General features: G+C 49.7%; 1 protein-coding gene across 3 annotated transcripts in view; it reads right to left on the minus strand.

Moving 5' to 3' along the window:
• ABCC11 (ATP binding cassette subfamily C member 11) overlaps positions 1-21,216 on the minus strand; it is a 71,676-nt gene that overhangs the window by 8,080 nt on the left and 42,380 nt on the right. For all 3 annotated transcript variants that reach the window (XM_026493697.4, XM_044382366.3, XM_044382365.3), the window contains 10 exons: positions 20,014-20,151; positions 19,839-19,935; positions 18,220-18,309; positions 15,580-15,683; positions 12,651-12,848; positions 9,230-9,456; positions 8,746-8,883; positions 7,313-7,499; positions 2,991-3,080; positions 1,435-1,624 (listed from right to left, as the gene is read on the minus strand). In XM_026493697.4, coding sequence (XP_026349482.3) covers positions 1,435-1,624; positions 2,991-3,080; positions 7,313-7,499; positions 8,746-8,883; positions 9,230-9,456; positions 12,651-12,848; positions 15,580-15,683; positions 18,220-18,309; positions 19,839-19,935; positions 20,014-20,151 — 1,459 coding nt within the window. The remainder of the gene's footprint in view (positions 1-1,434; positions 1,625-2,990; positions 3,081-7,312; positions 7,500-8,745; positions 8,884-9,229; positions 9,457-12,650; positions 12,849-15,579; positions 15,684-18,219; positions 18,310-19,838; positions 19,936-20,013; positions 20,152-21,216) is intronic.

Here is a 21,216-nt window from a genome sequence, read left to right on the forward strand (position 1 = left end):
TCACACACACAGTGCTACTGTTATTTTTTAAGTTCTTTGCCAGCGTTTTAAAAATCCGAATCCCCATCTATAAAAATCCAAATTGCATGCTTTTCTTGAAACCTAGAACTGGCAACACCAGCCCCTCAGCCTCCCACACAGCACGCAGCTGGAGCTGAGCGCAGCTGCTTTCTTGAGAGAACAGGGCTCTCCAGTTCAGCACGCTGCCCGCCCCACCTTGCATCACATCCCAGGCCCATTTCTCCCATGCATGTTGCTCGCCAGGCCCCAAAAGCATTTGAGTTTTCAACCTTTGCTCTAAAAAGAGAAGGTCAATGCAGGGGGTAGCTATGTGTCTTGTCTACCTTTACGTTCTCTTTGCCTGGCAGATAGTAGGTCCTCAATAAACACCTCCTGAATGAATACAGTCAGTTGGACCAGTATCTACTGAGAGCTTCTCAGGCCAACTGCAGGCTAGCAGAAAGGGAAGAGTACCTGAAAGAACACAGCTGGAAGCTCTTCACCTAACAGGACTGCAAGGCCTGCAGGGGGCCTGAGGAGGTGGAGACCCAGGAGGGCTGTAGTCTTCCTGGAGGGCTACCTGGAGGAAGCAGCTCCTAGCCACACAAGGGTGGGGCAAGAATCAAGCCTGAGCAGTGTCTTTAATAATGCAAAAACAGGAGGGAGTGATACTTGGACCAGACCTCCGAAAAGTAATAGGAGAGGAAGGGAGGGAAAGAGGTCAAAAAAGAGGGCAAAGAAAGAGGCTAAGGGGTCTAGGAAGGGTGGGGAGGAAGGAGAAGGGGGACTCAGATTTCACTCCTGGCTCTGCTCTTGCCCCCAAAGAGCCCTGCACTGCCCCGTGCTTAAAACACGCCTCCCCTGTACCCTGTTCATCCTTCGGGTCTCAGCTCAAATGCTGGCCTCAGAGCCCAGACCACCACGGCTCAAAGACCCAGCCCCATTACTCTGTGAACAGCACCCTTTTATTTCCTCCACGACATTCACCACAACCTGTAACGACCTTATGTGTTTCCTGGTTTGGTCACTTAACCCCTATCTCCTCCAGTGGGATTCCATGAGAGTAGGGACTTGGGGTTTTTTTTGTTTTGTTTTTTGGTTTTTTTTAAAGATTTTATTTATTTGACAGAGAGAGACACAGTGAGAGAGGGAACACAAGCAGGGGGAGTGGGAGAGGGAGAAGCAGGCTTCCCACCGAGCAAGGAGTCCAATTCGGGGGTCGATCCCAGGACCCTGGGATCATGACCCGAGCCGAAGGCAGACGCTTAACGACTGACCCCCGGTGCCCTGGGACTTGGGGTTTTGTTCACAGTGTCTGGCACAGAGTAGGGCCTAATAAACATCTGTGGGGTCACTGAGTAAACACATGCCCTGAAATGGGCCCAACACCACAGGGCAGAGTTGAGGACAGGGGATGCCCAGGACTCCACTCACCAGAGCCTGTCCTTCCCACGATGCCTACCACTTCCTGGCCATGAATCGTCAGGTTGATACCATTGAGGATAACGGGTGTGTTGTCCCTGTATTTCATGTGATAATCCTGGAATATGATTTCTCCATGCTGTGGCCACCCAGGGGGACAGCTCGTGCCTTCGATGTGCAAAGGAGACTCGGGGACACACATCTCATTTTTGAAGAGAGAAAAAGAAATCAACAGTTATCATTAATCTCTGCCCATCTCCTGCTGACCCACTGGCCTCCAGCTGTTGGTGCGTGACCCACCCCAGCCTGTCCCTCACTGGGGTCAAGCCACTGGCTGTGTCATCAGAGGAATGCCCCAGGGGGAACATCTCACCCCCACTCACCTGACATGCATATAATTTTATCCCAAAAGAGTGAGAAACCATAGAGCTAGCCCCCTTGTTATTAATGCAGGGAATTTTTTCTAATTTATGGTATGGGGCTTTAAAGAAATAAAACCCAGAACAGTGATAATAAAGGTGGCAGAGCTAGCTGACCCCCGTGGGGCATGTTTTCTGGCTCAGACGCCTTGTGCAGACTTCTCCTCCCTCTGTCCTCATTTCACACACAAGGAAACGGAGGCTCAGACAGGTTAAGGGACTTGCTCCAGATCACATAGCGATGAGCACAGAGACCAGGGCTGCCTGACCCCGAGCCCACTACCGAACCAAGCATAGCTGGGTACGTCCTGAGGCCCGAATGATGGAGAAGAAGCACGGTAGCCTGACCGCACACGTCAGAGCTCTTCACTGCAGATGTGGCTACACCACAGTGTCCCCGTGTTAAATCAAAGCTCTATGAATCACGAATTTTGCTCCTGTTCACAGGGGCAGGAGAACCGGCTTCAAAGGGCTCTGCCAGACCCCAGCTGTGTAATCTGAAGCCAGATGCTCAGCTGAACCGAGCCTCAGTTTTCCTCATCTGGAAATGGGGATAATAATTCAACCAACCTTATAAAATTGTTTTGTGATTCTATGAGATAATCTATATATAAAAATATTGAGCTTTTACTGTGGGTCAAGCACCGTACTAAGTGCTTCACATATTATATTATTCAATCTTTGGAATAACCCAATGAAGTAGAGACTGTGATCTCTCCCCAGGTTACATAGCTGACTCAAGCAGCAAAGCTTGGACTTGAAGCCAGTTGATCTGGCTCTAAGATCTATGTTCTTGACTATTCTGACACACATAGAACAATAATAATACCAATTATTATTGTCATTATTCCTATTTTTATACTTGGGCAAAACTCTTATCTCTACAAAGGGCAGAGCTTTCTCTCTGCACCCAGGAAAGCGGTGAGGGATGTGATGACAATGGGCCAACGGGTGTGGAGGGGCTTCTAAGAAATGATAGACACAGGTCCAGGGAAGATGGGGAGGAAGGGCCGGGAGCCTCAGCTGCCTCTTGAAAAAGTCTCAGGGAGCTTGGGGTGCTGGAGCCTGCAGAGGCCACAGAAGCTGAGCCCCAGGCGTGGATGTGGCGCCTTCCAGAGCTCCCCACACCACACCCAGCCCGCGCCCCACCTTCATGTACTGACGCATCCTCTCCACAGCGGTGAAGTACGCCTCCGTCTCGGAGCCGATCCGGGCGCAGGCCTGGAAGTTGGATGCTAGCTGGAACGAAGGAGACGCATCAGGTCAAGAAGCTGACCGGGGTGCGCGGAGGATTTCGACGTTCCTAAAAACCACTGGTTGCCATTCTCTACTGAGTGCCTTTACAAACCAAGGCAATTTCCCTACAAAAATGGGGCAGATGCCTTTGGTGCCCCCTGAGGCCACTTCTGAGGTTCGCTGCAGGGGTGGTGGGCAGTTCTGGGCAAGACCCCACTGGCACCGTCCCACCTCAAGCAGCCTCTGTGTGTCTTTCTGTTTTCTGCGCAAAACCTTCCCCAAGCCACAGAAGCCCGCTCGCCCCATGCACGGTTGCAGCCCTGAAACACAGGGGGGTTAAAGCCCGTGCGTAATCCTCAACTAATGGGGAAGCAAGCCAGTAGATAAAGGCTCCTGTCCCTCGCCTTTGGGGGACAATCCAGGGAGCATCCGATATCCTTCTCCGGAGGCACCAGAAGTGAGTGCTGGGGACCCAGCACGGCAATCTCAATGACACATGCCCATGATTCTGTCCCTCCCTGCCTGCCTTGCTCTCTTGCTCCCTCAGTTCTGTTTCTCAGGAACATCTCCCAAATAATCTGCCTACACCCAGGTCCTTGTTTCAGGCCTTGCCTTCAGGGAAACCCCAGCTCAGAGGAGTCTCAGGGACTCTCAGAAATTGGAGACGCCCCAGAGGAGGATACTGAGGCCCAAAAGAGGAAACAACATACACAGAATCACCTGGAACCTAGAGGCATGGGGTGGGGACCCCAATCTTTACACTTTCCATCCCTCTGGCCCAAGATGTGGGCAAACAGGCCATGCGCAGGGTGCTGGACAGAAGTTCGTTATACATGCACTCGTGCTCCCGGGGGGCTCTACGCCAGGTGCCAGGCCAGGATCTGTGCCCAAAATGCAACAGAGAATGCCAGCACAGAGAGATGTGCTCCACCGTGGGAGGCAATGTGGACCACCATTTGGGCCCCCATGACAGTCCCCCAGACAAGGTCACAGGAAAGGACTAGAGCAGCAGTTGGCACAGGAGTTTCATTAAGGAGAGGTGGGATTTAGCAGGTTAAAAATGGGGGGAGAAGGGCGTTCCCTATAGAGGGGACAAAGTTCTGGAAGCAGTGGGTAGCAGGATATCAGGGTCTTAAACGCCATTGGCTATGACTGGAGCAAAGAGTATGGGAAGGGGAAGGAAGGCCCTTTAGAACTCAGAGACGGTGGAAGCCATCATAAAATGACACTAACGGGGGGGAAAGAGGCCGGGGAGACTGGCTTTCCTCCAGTTAGTGTAGCAGACATGGCTGGTTGCCTAGTCAATAGGCGGGGCCTTCTTTCTTCCTTGCCAGCACATCCTCTATTGTGCTCAGGTAACTGGCAGCCCGGCGCTGCAGGGAGCCTTGGCTCACTCACAACAATCCTGTGAAGTCCACTCCTTGAGTCAATGATGGATTTACGTGTGAGCCATGATACGATTCTGGCCAATGAAGCACGAGGAGTCAGATGGGAGTATTCTAGGAAACTGCTCCTTGTTCTTAAAATGGGGCACCAGAGAGGGGCGCCTGGGTGGCTCAGTCGTTAAGCGTCTGCCTTCGGCTCAGGGCGTGATCCCGGCGTTCTGGGATGGAGCCCCGCATCAGGCTCCTCTGCTTGGAGCCTGCTTCTTCCTCTCACTACCCCTGCTTGTGTTCCCTCTCTCTCTGGCTGTCTGTCAAATAAATAAATAAAATCTTTAAAAAAAAAATGGGGCACCAGAGAAAAGTTCTCTCCTCTCTAACCCTTGGTGGTTATTGGGTGAGGATGTGTTGCTTGGGGCTGCAGCAGCCATTCTGTGACCTTGAGGAGACAATCCTGTGAATGAAGGCGGGCTGTGGATGCCAGGGCCAAAGGATAAAATGATCATGGATTCATGCTAGGTCACTAAATTCACAAACAGAGAAAGCCTACCCCAGCCTTCTGGATACATGACATAACAAGCCCCAGAGTGCCAAGGCCATTCTGAATTGGTTCTATGGTTTGCTGGCTTGCAGCCAGAAGCGTCTCTATTATTTACACCTCTCAGGGTTGCAAAGCAACATAGAGTGTGATTCCCGCCCCCCAAAGCTTGAGCAGAATTGCATTGACAGTGTATGCGGAGGTCAACGACTCGCCAGTGTGACCAGAGGAGAGAAGCGTGTTGGGGTCATAGGGCCAGATTTGAGGGACCTGAAGGCAGGGGCCATAGCTTAGGTTTGGCATAAGGAGACAGGGAATCTCTGAGAGCTCTGTAAACAAAGGAGGGACACGGGGAAAACTGTAATTGGAGATCACTCTGGTGAGAAGGTAGGAGGTGGGTAGGGGGCTTCCGGGGGAGGGGAGGAGTCATGGAAGCTGCTACCCAGGATAGAGATGAGACACTTCACAGGGCAGCAGACACAGAGGAAAAAGTAAACCCAGGGTCCTTTTGAAGCAGTCAGACCTCCAGCAGAGCTCCTCATGAGTTTCCTGTGATGGAACCAGCTGGGGAGATCTTGAGAGGTGTCTCACGTGCCCAGTGTATCCTGGGAGAGATGAGACCCACCCCTCCCCTTGCCTGTGCCAGGACACGACAACCTCGCCCCGATCTTTGCCCCTCTGGCCCATGTCATGTGGCAACCAGGAGGGATTTCCGGCCTTAGTGACTCCAAGTCCCTTATGACACCATGGTGACTGTCCCCAGAGTTTCGGAAGGCTTGGAGGCAACTCTGCACTGTACGTGTGTGCATGGGTGCATGTGTGTGTCCGTGTGTGTGTGTGTGTGTGTGTGTCTGTGTGTCAGAAAGAGGAAGAAAGAGAGGAAGAGAGTGAAGATGAGTGTCACCAGCTGTGGGAACCGGGGTAAGCTACTGAACTCTGGAGTCTGGTCTATCTGTAAGCCAGGAACAGTGACAGCTCCCATTTACTGAGCATTTATTCTAGGTGTTTACCATGCGTGAACCCTCATGCTTACACATATTCCTCACAAATCTATAATCTTCGATTTTATTATCTCTTTTTCACAAAATGAGGAATCCCAGGCACAAGGAGGGTGAGAGGCTTCCCCAAAGTCACACTGCTAATAATGGGCAGCGCCTGGCTCGAACCCACATTCTAAACCACACAATCTTAACCGCTTCGCTGTAGCTCGTGGAATGTGGTGGGAATTCCACGCGAGAAAGCACAGCAAGCACCTAGCAGGATGCCAGCTCAGCGCACGTGTCTGGGAAATTCCACACTATTTCCCCGGTCAGCGGTCTGCGAGTGTGAGCACTGCACAGCCATCCGCATGGCCCATGTGCCCTCACAAGGCTCTGCACACGGCAGGCACGGCTGTGAGTGTACAGGATTGTGCATTTACGCAAATAGGTGCCTGCTGCAGGGGTTCAACAAGGGGCAAGATGGAACCCCTTTGCAGACCCAAAAGTACGCCTCGGCGTGGGGGCACTTGAGTTCCAGAGCCGGTTAGAGCTAAAGGCAGACAGCTGCAGAGAAGGAAGCTAATGAGTGCCCCCTGGGGCAGGGGTGCCCCAGAACTGTGCAGCCAGGGTTCCCTGAGATGACTACAGGGCCAGCCTCTGGCCTCCCAGCCCTCCACGGTGGCCCTTGCCCAGGACTGACCCTGCAGACGGGAACCTTAGATTCCAAGATCTCGCCCAAGCAGGACTTGACTCTGAGGCCCCGAGGCTGTGCTCTGGAACACGTCGGCTGCACAGGGGCCCAGACTGAGCAAGCCTACGAGGCTGGGGCCCCGCACTCTGCTTCAAAGGCACACTTTGAAGCCTGAGAAGATCCGTTCCAGGGGAGGGACTGGACCCCTCCTTAGATACCTCAGAGAAGTCCGACAGCCGAATCCAGGCACGAAGAGTAAAATGAAAAGTACCAGCCAGCAAACCAGGAGGTCGGTGTTCTTTCTCTGGCTCTGCTTCCAATGCTCTGCCCATTCAGACAACCCCTTCCCTTTCTGGGCTTCAGTGTCCCTATCTGCACAATAAGAGGGTTGGACTCAGCTGCCCGTGGGCTCTCTGCAATCCCAATATTCTAAGATTTCATTAAACAGCTTTCGATACAGACTGCCCACTTCAGAGGGTAACCGGGAAACGGAGGAAAGCAGCAGATCCCGAAGACCGAGCACAGAACTCCTAAGATCACAGACGGCCAAAGCCCAAGGTGTGATCGAAGTCCCATGAGATGGACCCCTGGGTCTGCCCACGGGCCACAAGCCCAGCCCCCGCTGATGAGCGCCCTTCCCTCACCTGCAGGATGAGGCTGATAGCCATGGCTTTATAGGAGTAGGGGGCAGAGGAGATGCCGAAAACCACGAACAAGGCCACGGTGAGGGCCATCAGATTGGTCACGATCTCCAGCCTCAGTGACATCCATCTCGAGGAAGACAGGAACAGTAGCAGGTAATTATTCTGTGTATCACTCAGCCTCTTAAACCTAAGAAAAGAAAACCACATGTGCTTGTCTAACCCAGAGTTTTATGGGGACGGACACCGGTTGCTTCCTCCAGCATCCAGCACCCCACTCCCACCACAGGAACCTGACTTTTCTTGGGGGGCCTCCCCCCTGCCCTTTTCTCAGCCGTGGCGTTGACCTGACCTCAGACCTAGGAGTAGGCTCTGACCAACTGAGGCCTCTCAGCACAGGCTCTTCCAGCCTTGAGGACTAGTTCCTCATCAGTGGGGTAAGTTCTCTAACTGGGCCAAAGAGAGTGAATAAATGCCACGATCGATGAGTGACTGAAGGGGAGCAACCCCTTCCCAGTATCTCTGCACCTCGGAGCGTGGGCTGTGCCTGTCGCGTTCACGGCTTCTTCCCAGTGGGTGCTGAGCAGCTGGTAGGTGAATGAACGCATCGCTCCAGGATGCCCTCAGTCCCAGCACCTGCACAGTCCCTGAGTGCTCCCCAGTGCCGCTGGGAGAGCTGGTGCTGTGGCTCATCCAATATCCCGGTTCACCGAACCCACGCCGTCTCCCACACTCAACGGTTACCAGGCTTTGAGCCCAGTTCAGACACCACCTCACTCCCCCCCACCAGCTGCAGATCACCTCTTTCTCTCCTGAACTCTTATGGCCCTCTATCTGCGTTTCTCCTATGCTGTCAGTCACATTCAAGCCCAGATTATCACAAAAACATGTGTCTGTGTCTCCTGTCTTCTACCAGACTACGAACATCTTATGGTTCGGTACAGACCGTGTGTAGCTGACCTTGCAAATGGGTAAGGTCATAGGATACAATGAAGGCTCAGCAGCGATCATAGGATGTTTTTGTTGGTTTCAACAAACATTCAGAAGGCAAATCTATACGTCTGAATAGTGAAGGAAATTGTATGCTCTAGAAAGCAATTGTTCCTTGTATTTTATTAAAATTAGAAAGCTATTGGAAGCGAAAGAGAAAGAACCATGCGAGAAGCGCGAGCCCAGCAATACTTCCTACTAATAATTATGTTAATACATGGATGCAACGCCCACAGGTCTTTAAGGTTTACAGACATTTTCCAGGCCACTTACATTTCTTATTCCTATAAGCATCATCTCACTGATGACGTCCTGGAGGCCCAGAGAAGTAAGTGGACTAAAACAATGTGAAGAGGACACCATTCCCGGAGTCTCAGTTCCCTCCCTTCCTGCTTCCCACCGTCCCCACAGCCCTGTCGTCCTCAGACGGCAGCAGCAGGACTCACGTGCTCATGAAGTCTTCAATTTTTCCATAGACATGGATGGAGCTCAGGCCCTGCACGGTGGCGAGGATGTGGGAGAACAGAGAGGAGCGGCTGTAGTTCTCCAGTCTCTTGAACAAGCTGATGGTCCTCTTAAACTTCCTGCATCAAGAATGAGAGGGAGTTGGGCGCCTGGGTGGCTCAGTCGGTTGAGCGTCTGCCTTCAGCTCAGGTTATGATCATGGGGTCCTGGGATCGAGCCCCATGTCAGGCTCTGCACGCAGCATGGAGTCTGCTTGAGATTCTCTCTCTCCCTCTGCCCTTCCTCCCTCTCCCTCTCTCCTTCTCTCTTTCTCTCTCAACTAAATAAATAAAATCTTTAAAAAAAAAAAAAGATGAGAGGGAGTGCCCTGGGCCACCCACCTCAGGGACCACCCAGTTCGAGGTAGATTCCACCCTTGTATCCCAAGTCACAAAGCCAGCTCACAAGCACAAAGAACCCACTTACAAATAATAGATAAGACAAATAGTGACTAAGACGACTCCCATCAGCAGGATGTACGGAGACAGCACGCTGACGGTGAACAAGATGGCGACCACCATCAAAGACAGGAGCAGGAACTCTTCAGCAACAACGGGCAACAACTGGTCCAGCATATCCAAGTCCCCCGTAAAGCAGTTCAGGAGTCGGCCTGTTGGGGTTGTGTCGAAGAAGCTCATGGGGGAGCCAGAAACCTGCAGGGACAAGAGCAACCCAGATCAACAGAGAGCTGCTGGCCTTGCCCTGGGACTTGAGGAAGACATCAGTTACCCTTAGGCTCTGAAGACCCGCAGGATCCAGCCTAAGGGACATGCGGGGGAGACAGTGTAGGGCAATGGTTAAAACCATGAGCTCCACAGGCTGCTGGGTTCCAGGGTCACCCAGCTCCTCCACCTACTGCTGTGTGACTTTGGGCTTAAGTTACTTAACCCCTCTGAGTCTCAGTGTCCTCGTTTGTAAAATGGGGATGATAACGACACTTCACAGAGTTGTGGTGAAGATTGCACACTTCTGCAAATAGACTAGAAACCTCTGAGCTGTGCAACTTTATTAAAAGGGTGAATTTTAGGATTATGTGAGTTATATCTCAATAAAGCTGTTAGAAAGAAAGAAAGAAAGAAAGAAAGAAAGAAAGAAAGAAAGAAAGAAAGAAAGAAAGACAAGAGATAATACACTGAAAGTCTCAGAACAGTTCCTGCCTCCTAATTAGCATCTCATTAATACTAGCTCTGATTATTTTCCACAGATGGGACCAGTTTCCAGAATCACCAAAGATTAGTAGCAGCAACTCCACTGCGGTTGCCTGTGACTTGGTGTCTTGGGTAGAATGTAAGCATGACCGCCCCTTCTTGAAGGTGGTGTCCTAACTTGGTCTCTAAAAGCAGTGGACAGGAGGCCCTTTGGAGATCAGAGAACGTTTCATACTAGAAGGGCTCTACCACTCGTCTTACAGATGAGGAAACTCAAGCCCAGAAAAGGGGAGGCGGCTCAGCAATGTTCTCAAGGTCACCCAAGTCGTTAACAGCAGAACCACGACCAGACCTCTCAGTGCTCCCTGACCCCCGGCCCCCCCACCCCCACAGCTCTGCTCTTTACAGAAGGCGTTTCTTAAAGGTTCATGACACTGAGCTCCTGACCAACGGACACCTTTCTCTTCCTATGTATTTCTCAAGCTGTAACACAAGAAACAGACATAAATAGAAGTTAGTCATATCTATTAAGGCCAAAAGCAAAGGAAAGAATGAAGGGGGGAGGAGGAAAGTGCATTTTGCTTACTAATAAATAGTAGTTATTAGAGTCACGAAGCGTCCCTTACAGCAGCTCTCACGGCAGGTGCCTGGTGCAGCTGACCAAGGGCTGTTCACACGCACGCTTGGGCTCTAAGGTAGCAGGGGGGGCAGTGGGGTTGGGAGGGACCGATCATGAGCTGCCTCACTTTTCCTGCCTCTCGATTATCTTTCGTCTTCTCTGCAGAATCTTTTGTGAAATACATGACACCCCCTCCAGGACTCTGAGCGCTCACGGGGGGCGAGGGAGGTGTGGTGCAGGGAGACAAGTGCACAGGAGCTGTGATGTGACCAAGCCATCTTCGTGAGAGCCCACCATCACTCAGGATCAGGAGCAGATGGTGGGGACATGGAGAAAGGGTTTCTGGTGCCCCGCAAGTGTCAAAATAATCTGGTTTTGCAGTTTGTTGTGCTTGTAGTGGAGCCAATTATCTCCAAGGTTTGTCCTTCACTGTGATTATTTAAAACTACAAAGATAAATTTAAAAAGCAATAAAGCTATAAAAGGACTACCAAAAGGAACATATTTTAAATATGAAGCATATTTTCTAATGGAAAAAAAACTTGGAAAAAATTAAAATAGGAATTATCACATGGAGGCCTGAGCACTGGATATATTTGGAATCTTAGATTGCAGAGTCAGAACCTTAGAAGCCAGAGTAAAGGTGGTCAAGAGTGTCTGGCCTCAGGTAGAATTTTCCTCTCCTGCTTTCTGGTTCCACCAAGCCAGCTGCTTTATCTGAGGCACGGGGAAATGCCTCCACCTCATCCTCTCCACGTTGAAATGTCAACACAGTCTGCATTCAGTCTACAAGGAATGATCGATGTCCTCCTCACCTCCCGAGAGCACCCATGAAAACCCCTGCTCTAACCCTCTGAGCACCTGCTCTCCAGGACTCCATTCAATTTCCCCAGGAAAGCTCTGCTTCTCTTCGCCTCCTAATTTAAGCTGGCTAAAGTGCTTCAACTCATCCTTTAGATCATAGCAGAGAGGTCCCTCCCTCCAGGAAGGCTTCTTGGACTCCCATCCTTCTCTCCACCACCCACATGCTGTGGTTAGGTGCCTGTTAGGTTCTTTGGATCCCATGGGCCCCCATCCAGTGGGTAATTTTGCACACTATGTACAACAGCCTGTTTTCTCATCGGTCTTCCTGAATAGACTATAAGGCCGTGATGGCCGGAAACATACCTGCATTGTTCATTTACCACTGTAAGCCCAATGCCCACCCCAGAACCTGAGCATAGTAACATCTGGTGAAGGGGAGAGCCATGACATTTCCAGGGGGCCATGTGATGCCACAGACAACTTGGTATCTTAACCATAACACATTCTCACCATAACACAGAAGGATTTCAGTCTTCTCATCTGTAAAATAAGGATAATAGCACCACTTCAAAAGGAAACGGGGACAATTCTACAACTCTGTAGGTGACAGTGCTCAGCCAACAGAAGCCAGCATTGGTATGACCATTGACCCTCCAGCAAGGGGCACTAAGCTTTTAGAATCGCACTGCCAGCAGCAGGAGAGCTTCCATGCATCCGTGGCCTGCTCCCACCCACGTAGTAGCCCAGGGTGCACCTGCAACTAGATAACATTCCAGAAAGGGCAAAACTATGGAGACAATAAGAAAGATCAGTGGTTGTCAGTATTTTGGAGGAATGGGGCGATAAATAGGTAGAGCACAGAGGATTTTTATGGCGGTGAAACTATTCCGTATAACACTTTATGGTAGATACATGTCAGTATATATATGTCCAAACCCATAGAATGTACAACACAAAGAGTGAAGCTTAATGTAAACCATGGACTTTAGATTATGATAATAATAACAATAATAATAATAACAATAAATGTATTGATATTGACTCATCAATTGTAATAAACATCCCACACCAATGCAAGATATTAATAACAGGAGAAACCGGGGTATTGGCAAGGGACATAGGAGAACTCTGTACTTTCCACTCAATTTCTCTTAAATCAAAAACTACTCAAAAAAATAAAGTCTAGTAATTAAAAAGAAAGAAAGAAAGACAAGAAGAAGAAAACTGGGCAAGGTCAGGCCTCAGCCTGGGGCCGCAGCCGATGCCCGGGCCCACACCTTGTTGAAGAGCTCGTTGTGCAATGCCGTGGATGCTTTCCTGGTGACCTTGGTGAAAGCCCCCGAGGAGCAGACACTTGTGCAGACAAGCAGCAGGACACTGAGGCCGTACACCAGTTGGTAATAAAACAGCCGAGGGTTGTCCAGTATGTCGCCTGGGTCTGCAGCAGTTCCATTGCTCTCTCGGCTGCTATTGGTCTTCAAGAAAGAACAGAGAGGATGGTTCGATAAGAAATATAGTTGGTCTTGTTCCCAGTTCCTGGCACAGAGCTCCTAAAATCCCCGTGATTTCCTAAGTCATAGGGGTGCTGGGAGCATCTTTTGTTCTAATATTTGGCCTTTGACTCTGGTTCCTGACATATGAGTTTCCAAGACCCTTGGAGTCTCTGGAACAATTAGAGTGTCTTTTGTAGCTAGTGAGATGGTTGGTGTGGGGAGGGGGCTAGACAGCTTCGGGATGGAGAACTGGTCACCAGAAAGACCAAACCACGAGTAGGAGACTGGAACAATCAACCCCACCCCTCATTCTTGAGCGGGGAGAAGAGCTGGAGGTTGAATTAATCATTGATCATGCCTGTGTAATGAAACCACCATAAAAATCCCTAAAGCATGGGGTTCAGAAAGCTTCTGGGTTGATGAACACATCCACATGCCAGGAGGGTTGGGCACCCCAACTCCACAGAGACAGAAGCTCCTGCACCCAGAGCCCTTCCAGATCTCACCCTAGGTCTTGCTTCATCTGGCCGTTCATCTGTACCCTTTATTTTATCCCTCCTAATAAACTGGTGAAAGTATTCCCTGAGTTCTCTGAGCCATTCTAGCAAATGATCAGATCCAAAAAGGGGGTCATGGCAACCCCCAACCGATAGCTGGTCTGCCAGAAGTATAGGAGCTCCAACTTATGACTGGCATCTTGTGGGACTGAGCCCTTAACCTGGGGAGTCTCCACTAACTCCAGGTAGGGTCTGAACTGAGTCGAATTGTAGGAAGCACAGATGGTATCCGGAGTTAGAGAACTAGTTGATTTGGGGGGAAACCTGCATATGGGCTATCAGAAGCATTGTGTAGAAATAAAGGAAAACAGTGAGTTTTCCTTCTTTGGGGAGTCAGACCACCTGAGTTCAGGGAGAAATTCAATGGGGAGAGAAAATCCTTCTTCCTGGGGCCACATTTAGACTCAGGTGCTGGTATGGGATGAAACTATCTATGAAAACCTTCCTGCTTGGTGCTTTTGCTTTTCCCTTCCTCTTCCTCTTCACCGCCTTGCCCTGTGTTAAGCCCTCATTGTCTGTCCTGGACCACAACAGCAGGCAAACTAGTCTGTCTCCTGACTCCAGCTCTTCCCTCCACGCACCACCCACTCTACCCTGATGGTTCTAAACTCAGCTCCCTGAGTGACTTCTCTTTCAATGCATCTTTGTCCCAAGGCAGCCTGATTTCTAACGAGGCCTATTTCCTTCTGCCAGGGTAGAGAACGGCTTGATAAATTCACTCTATGGTGTTAGAAATTTGTGCTAGATTATCACCCAGCATCATCCCTGGGGCTTCTACATTCTTCACCGTGATGCAAGCAAGAGCTTGGGAACTCGGTTCCCAGACTCCCGCCAGCATGGTCTTGGGTTAGATTCTGCCAAAGAGAGGCAGTCACAGGAAATCTCAAAGCTGAAAGAGAAGAAGCCATCACACGCTGCTGGCAATTGTGGGCATGTGGGTGGGATGTGGAGTTTGGCCAGTGGCTTGCAGGCGTCCTTCTGAGAATCAGCCACTTCAGTGCTACCCGCTGCTGAGGTCACTGGAGCCCTTCCAATGATTGCGTCGCCTCTAATTCCTATATTAAATCTGTGGAAGCTCTAAATACTTCAAGTGGCTTCTGTTTTCCTGCGCAAACCCTGCCTGACACATGACTCAAAAGTTAATCAAGTAGATGTCTAGGCAAACATGGCTTGGAATCAGAGCACCAAGTTCAAGTCCCGGCAGGGGATTTCACATCTCAGGGTGGGTTCTTTTTCCTCTCTAAGCAGTTTCTTCTGTAAAATGGAGACAGTGTCTACCTCAAAACGTGGTTGGGAAGATTAATGAATTGACGAGCACATAATGGCTGAGAACTGCAGGGTTCTTAACAAAGAACAACTCCATCCAAACCCCTGCACTGAAAACCTTAACCAAACTTTAGCATGGCTTCTAGTGGCTCAAGGCATGTCCCTAGGAGGACCCCAGCCCCTGTCCCCCAGAGGAAGCTCAACCACCACCAGGAGAAGTTACCATTTGTTGTAGCCAACACCTGATGGCAGGCCCCCGACCTCTCTTTCTCAGAGCACTTACTAGAAATCGCTCGTAGCTATGAGTATGCAGCTCCTACAACTCAAAGCCTCTCTCGCAAGGACCTGGGAACCACGCCTTTGAAATGTAACCATCGGGAAGGATAGGGCCTCTGTCTCCCAGTCTCTGTGGAAGATTAGAGTCCTAACTTTGATAACTGCCAGTGAGTGGCCCCAACTGACCTCATCACACTCACACCCTCCAACTCTTGGTAAATTTCACTCCTCTGAATCTACAGAGTCCCCACATTCATTCTCCCTTTAAAACATTGAAATCATCTGTGCACAAATTGAAATGGCTCTCAACTCTTTCCCCTGATGCCAATAGTGACTGAGTAAAATGTGTTTTCCCTGCTTTCACTAACATCAGCTGCGATCACTCATTCTGTGAACGTAGGGGATCGGAGCTGGGGGGGGAGCCCCCCTATGTTCTGGCTCTCGGAGGTCCTCTCTCGAGCTCTTCCATCTGTGGACTTGGCAATAGTAGGCTCTGGGCTTGTCAAGGGGTTCCACGACCCGTACTCTGACCCTCATGGGGCCCAAAGAGTAGGAAGCTGCCCCACGCCATACCAGCCCACAGAAACACACCCCACTCCCGCCACGACACTTACCCCTGAGCCCTGCTCCAACCAATGGCTCAGCCACCAGAAGTTGAAGGTCGTGAGGAAGATGATCACCATCATGAGAAAGAAAACAATGGCAGAGACCATGTAACCTGGGGAGGGAGAGGAGGGGTGACACACAGGCGCCACGAGAAGGTGAAAGGCAGTGGCTGCTTAAGCTGCTCAGCTACCCCAAGCCCTTGGCTCTCCCTGACCCGCATTGACTTTGGATGCCTTGGAAGACTGGAAAGGGCTGGGTTCCAAGGTTAGAAAGCCCAGGGGTTGAATCTTGACTTTACAAGTTACAGGTTATGTTGGCCTGGGCAAAGTACCGAACATCAGTGACATTCACTTCTTTACCTACGAAACCGTGATGGTGGTCATACTAGCTGCACGGGATCACCCTGAAGATGCCAAACACCCAACCCAGTGCCTGGCACAAAGCAGTATTCTAGAGTAGTTCCCCTTATACAGGTCCTGAGGGTTCGATCAACAACAGCTACTTTTTTAAAGATTTTATTTATTTACTTATTTATTTATTTATTTAGAGAGAGCGCGTGAGCACCCATCCACGCGTGCAAGGGCACTAGTGGGGGGAGGGGCAGAGGGACACGCAGACTCCCCAGTGTGGGGCTTGATTCCAGGACCTGAGCCAAAGTCAGATGCTTAACCGACTGAGCCACCCAGGTGCCCCACAACAGCTACCTTTTACGTGGTGTGCCTATTATGTACTCTGTGCCAGGCATAGTACTAAACATAGGCATTATTTTTGAGTTTGTTATTCCTATCCCCATTTCCTGGGTCTCTAAGAGAGGAAGAAACTGGCCCAAGGTCATAGAGGTGGTAAGTGGTAGAGCTTGGATTCAAAAAAAGCCAAGGATGGGAAAACCCAGAGTACATTCCCTTCCTCGGCATCTGTCCCTTGCTGCAGCACTCTACCTACCTATCCAGTCTGTGTCCCATGCCCATATTTCCTTTTTTTTAAGATTTTATTTTTTAAGTAATCTCTACATCCAATGTGGGGCTCAAATTTACAACCCTGAGAGCCAGAGTTGCACAGTCTGGCAACTGAGCCTGCCAGGCAGCCTGCCCATATTTCTTTCCTTGAATTCAACCCTTCCTTAAGCTCCACTCGAGAGCCACCTCTTCTCTGATGACATGTGAGACTGCACCTGGTCGCAGAGATCTCTCTTGCTATATGGTGAATGCAAATGTCGTAATTCTCCAGCCAGGGTATGCCTTTATACCCCCTCCCCTCCGGAGCATGGCACAGTGCCTGGCCCATAATCGATGCTTTGTAAATACAGATCAATTGGTTGCTGGATTCATTCATGCGTTCGCAAGTATTTTCTGTTCCCCATTCTGGCTAGGCACTACATTCTGCCTTGCAGGGGTGCCCACAGTGGAAGGGGAAGGGATGGTGATCTATGTACAGCCTACCTCTCTCTCCCCTAGACAGGTAGAAAGAAAATACACCTTACATGGGGTTAGGTTCCAAAGTCAATCAAAAGTAAAAAGTTGGCATGGAGTCATATTTTCTTTCAAAAATCTCTTAAATTACTTCAAAAGTACAGGATCCCATACTTGGTTTTGTGTTGGTAGCATTGTACGGTGATATGAATTTGGTAATGTCTACCGCTTAGTAAAGCAGCCGCTTTGAAACTTCCAGTTCCCATTGCCCTGAGAAATGTATTGTAATGCGTACCAGAACAAAAGCTTCACAATGTCACTATATGAAGCGCATACAGATATTTTCTCTTCTGTTCTACCTTCTTTCAGCGCTGCTCACAATCCACCCAAGGGATTTCACAACCCACTAGTGGTTCGGGACTTCCAGTTTGAGCACCCCTTAAATAAACAGTACCGTATGGACTATATTTTCTTATTTTCTACATTCTCGATGCTGTGGCAGTGGGAGCCTTGATCCTGGGGAAACTGCTCTTCCCACGACTGACTAATTCCTAGAAACAGCAAATGACTGCCTGTGAGCACACCTGGGATGTACAAACCAACCAAGCCACAGCCCACACTCCCAACCACCTCCGCATCGAACTCACCCAGCGGGCCCATATTCCTGCCCTAAATCACCCCAGGGCCGGGTGCCAGATAACCAGGGACCACTCCTATAGCCCAGAGCCCGACCCCCCACCCGCCAGACTTATTCAGACTATATAATCCTAAGCTTACTCAGCATACCTACCCTGCCTTACCCACTCCTTCCCACAAAAACCCCAAAAAGGGCTCCCAGCCATGTTCTCACTTCCCTCTGCCTTTTGACCAACCTGGTGCTTCCCTGTGTGGCCCTGCACGGCAAGCCATGTCTCCTGTTTCTAGGGATCTGTGAACATAGCTTCTCCCTTTGTGACAATAATTTCCATGTCTGCATGTCTTACCATACCTGATTAAAAGAAATCCCAGGTACATTGTAACATACATGAAGCCTAACTTCCAGCACAGACTGTGGTGGTGGAGTTACTGTGGTTGACCGTGGCTGAGACTGGAATTGTGCAAGTCAAGCCCATGATTGGCATGACTCCTTGTGCCTCCCTACTTTGCATGACCGCACACATTCCAGTCTGACCCGGTTGCAGGGGCAGGGCCAGTCAGAGAGAGAGCCCGGGGCCTAGTATGGGAGCTGGCAGAGCATACCTCCACTTGCCCGGATGTAGTGGTGGTAGACGTTCCATCTCAGGGACCCTTCTTCCATCTTCTCCTTCCTTGTGAGCTGATGTTCCGGCACTGGACAAGAGTAAGAGAAGAAGGAAATGATACGCCTCTCAATCGCTTGCATGTCCTCCCAAGGTCAAGGAGAGCTTTTACAAAGCCTGCCCCTGGCTTCCACCTTTTTCCAGCTTCTTCAACTTCCAGCTTCAGTGCCCCACCCAACCCAGCTCAAACTAGCATGTTTCCGTGGAAGACTCTGCTGAAGGTAACTCTTGACCTGGACTCCAGAGCCCAGAAAGAGGTTTCATCCCCAGCCATTCAATAACCCTGGGGCGTCTGGGGTTTCCAAGAACTGGATGGGTTGGGAGACACAGCAGGAGAGAATGAAGAAAGCAATGATCTTGGACCAGAAAACTGGGTTCCAGAATGGTCATTATAATACTGTGTCATCTCAGGCAAACCACTTAACTCTCTGTTTCCTCATCTGACAACTGGCAGGCCTAGTTGCTAAGATGCTTTGCAGCAGTGTGCTTCCCAGAAGTCCTCAGAAAACAGCTATAGCACGAGCTCAGGCGGACTCCTGTCCTAGAGCAGGGCAGGGAGACCAGTACCTGGAGGTACCAGTCGATGTTGCTAATGACGACAGCAACAACTGGAGCAGCACTGTGGGCAAGTCTGATGTCTCTGCCCGAGGCTCTCCCTTCTTCTAGTAACACCTTGATTTCTCCTGGGGAAGACGGCTCTCTTCCTGGAATTTGAATCTTGAGGGAAATCACACCAGGATGGGAAATAGTTGGAGTAGGTTTTCTTCAAAAAGATTCTGCACCTGTTCCTGCTACTTACACCCTAAAATTGCGGAGGCCTCGTTCTTCAACTTTTCCTTTCATTCTGTGATCTCCACCTAGTCCTTCCAATTATTTTTCTGCCCAAATCATTTTCCGACTTTTACAGCTGAAGATGCTCTTGGTGACAGGAGCCTCCAATATCCAGGCACTATCCTGAGGCCTCCTGCACCCGAGCTCACCTTATCTCCTCTACAACCCTGCAAAGTAAAGCACTATTACCTTCACTTTTGCAAATGAGGGTTCAGAGAGGTTATGTTGCTGGGCCAAGGTCACGAAGCTTTGTAAGCCGAGAGCTGGAATTCAATCCAGAACTGTCTCTCTGCCCTGCTACCCCGTCTTAGAAAAGAGCAAAGCCCCGAGCTTCTGGATCTCCAAGACTGGGCCCAATTCATTTCTCATCTGTAATACCTTTGTTTTCAACATTGGCTCTCAACAAACATGTAATGCATGAATGTCTAAAGGCCTTACATTACATTTATGCTACTCCAGGCCAAACCTACCAACACCCTGCCTTGGCCTCTGCACACCCTCAGCTCTGCCTCCCACAGCTTTCACCTCTAGGATCCTCAGACCTCCTGACCAGCACAGTCGGCACCCCACAGCCCTCAACTACATGGATCTGTAAGCTGTGTATGGGATGTCTAGGATCCTGGACAGTGAGGGACATGGCCCCATCTGGGGTCCAGGAGGAAATGCCAGGACCTCTAGAGGACCCAGGCAGGCTGGCAAATGTTCTCTCCCTGTTCCCAGCACCATTACCAGCATTGTCATGGACAGGCTCTTCCTGGCAGGTGGCCTGGGCCTGCCCTTGCCCCTGACGGTCTTCTGCTGGCTTTGCCGTGTCCTGTGGTTTGTCCTGGGGAGAAAGCACACACCATAAATGCGGGGGTGCGCCTCTCTGTGGGGAGCGAGGGTGGGGTGGGGTGGAAATCACCTGTGTGGTTCCTCCTCCGTGCATCTTTTGGACGAGTTCGGCGTATCGCCCTTTTTTCTGTATTAATTCACTGTGAATTCCTTTTTCACAGATTTTCCCATCTTCTAAGAAAATGATCTGGTCACAAAATGCTAAATACTGAAGAGTCAGAAGAAATAAGGCCTTCAGTAAGCATACAAAAAGATACTCAGCTTCACCATTCAAAAGGAAAATGTCAATTTAAATCATAATAAATGTTATTTTATATGCCCACGTTGGCAAAAATCTTGAAACATTGCATAAGTCTGAGCACTGGTGATGACCGGGGGTATAGGGACTCTCGTAAAAGGGAGGTGATATTGTAGGTTAGTGCAAATACTTGGGAAAACAACTTCATAATATCTAGTAAAATTAAATATGTAAGAACTGTGAACCAACAACTGGAATCCTAAACCTCTACTCGCCAAAACTCGCAAATGCGCATAAAGACACATATAAAAGGATGTACACGGAAGCATTTTTTTTGTAAAATTGAAAAATGGGAAACAACTTTAATGTCCATCCTAGGAGAATAAATTCTGGTATATTCAGATATTGAAATGCTACACCAGTGAGAATTAAATCAAGTTGCAGGTATCAACATGAAAGATATCAAAATTAAAATGTCGAGTGAAACAAGCAAATTACCGAAGGACGTAGAAAGTAAACTATCGATTATATAAAGCTTGAAAACATGCAGAAGGACACTTTATCATGTCTAGAGATCTATACACGTGTTGTAAGGGTATGGAGACCTGCACGGGAAAGACCAACAGCAAAGTGAGGGGAACTGGAGGCAGGAGACAGAATCCAGTCCGAGAGGGGGTCTATGTTTGTGTCATCTGGGTGATAGACACATGGGTTTTCAGCACATTATTTTATAAACTGTTTTTATGTCTGAAATATTTTGTATCCCTCAAAAATAGGCCAAAATGGAAGGAGAGGGATAAATGATAAAAACCTCTTGAGGCCAAAACCAAGTATGGAAATACCCAGGAAATGCATGAGGAGAGGCAGCCCTGCCCCCACACGGTCACTGCACTTCCTCAACGAATATGAGACTTCGGGAATTCTTCTCTGAAAGATTTTTTTTCTTTTTGCATAACTTTAATAGCAGGAGCCAACCCATAAAATCTTGAAGGAGACCTTAACATCTGGTTTCAATGGTTACCAGCCACAGAAAGC

Source organism: Ursus arctos, unplaced genomic scaffold (genome assembly GCF_023065955.2).
Source record: "Ursus arctos isolate Adak ecotype North America unplaced genomic scaffold, UrsArc2.0 scaffold_19, whole genome shotgun sequence".
Taxonomy (NCBI): Eukaryota; Metazoa; Chordata; class Mammalia; order Carnivora; family Ursidae; genus Ursus; species Ursus arctos.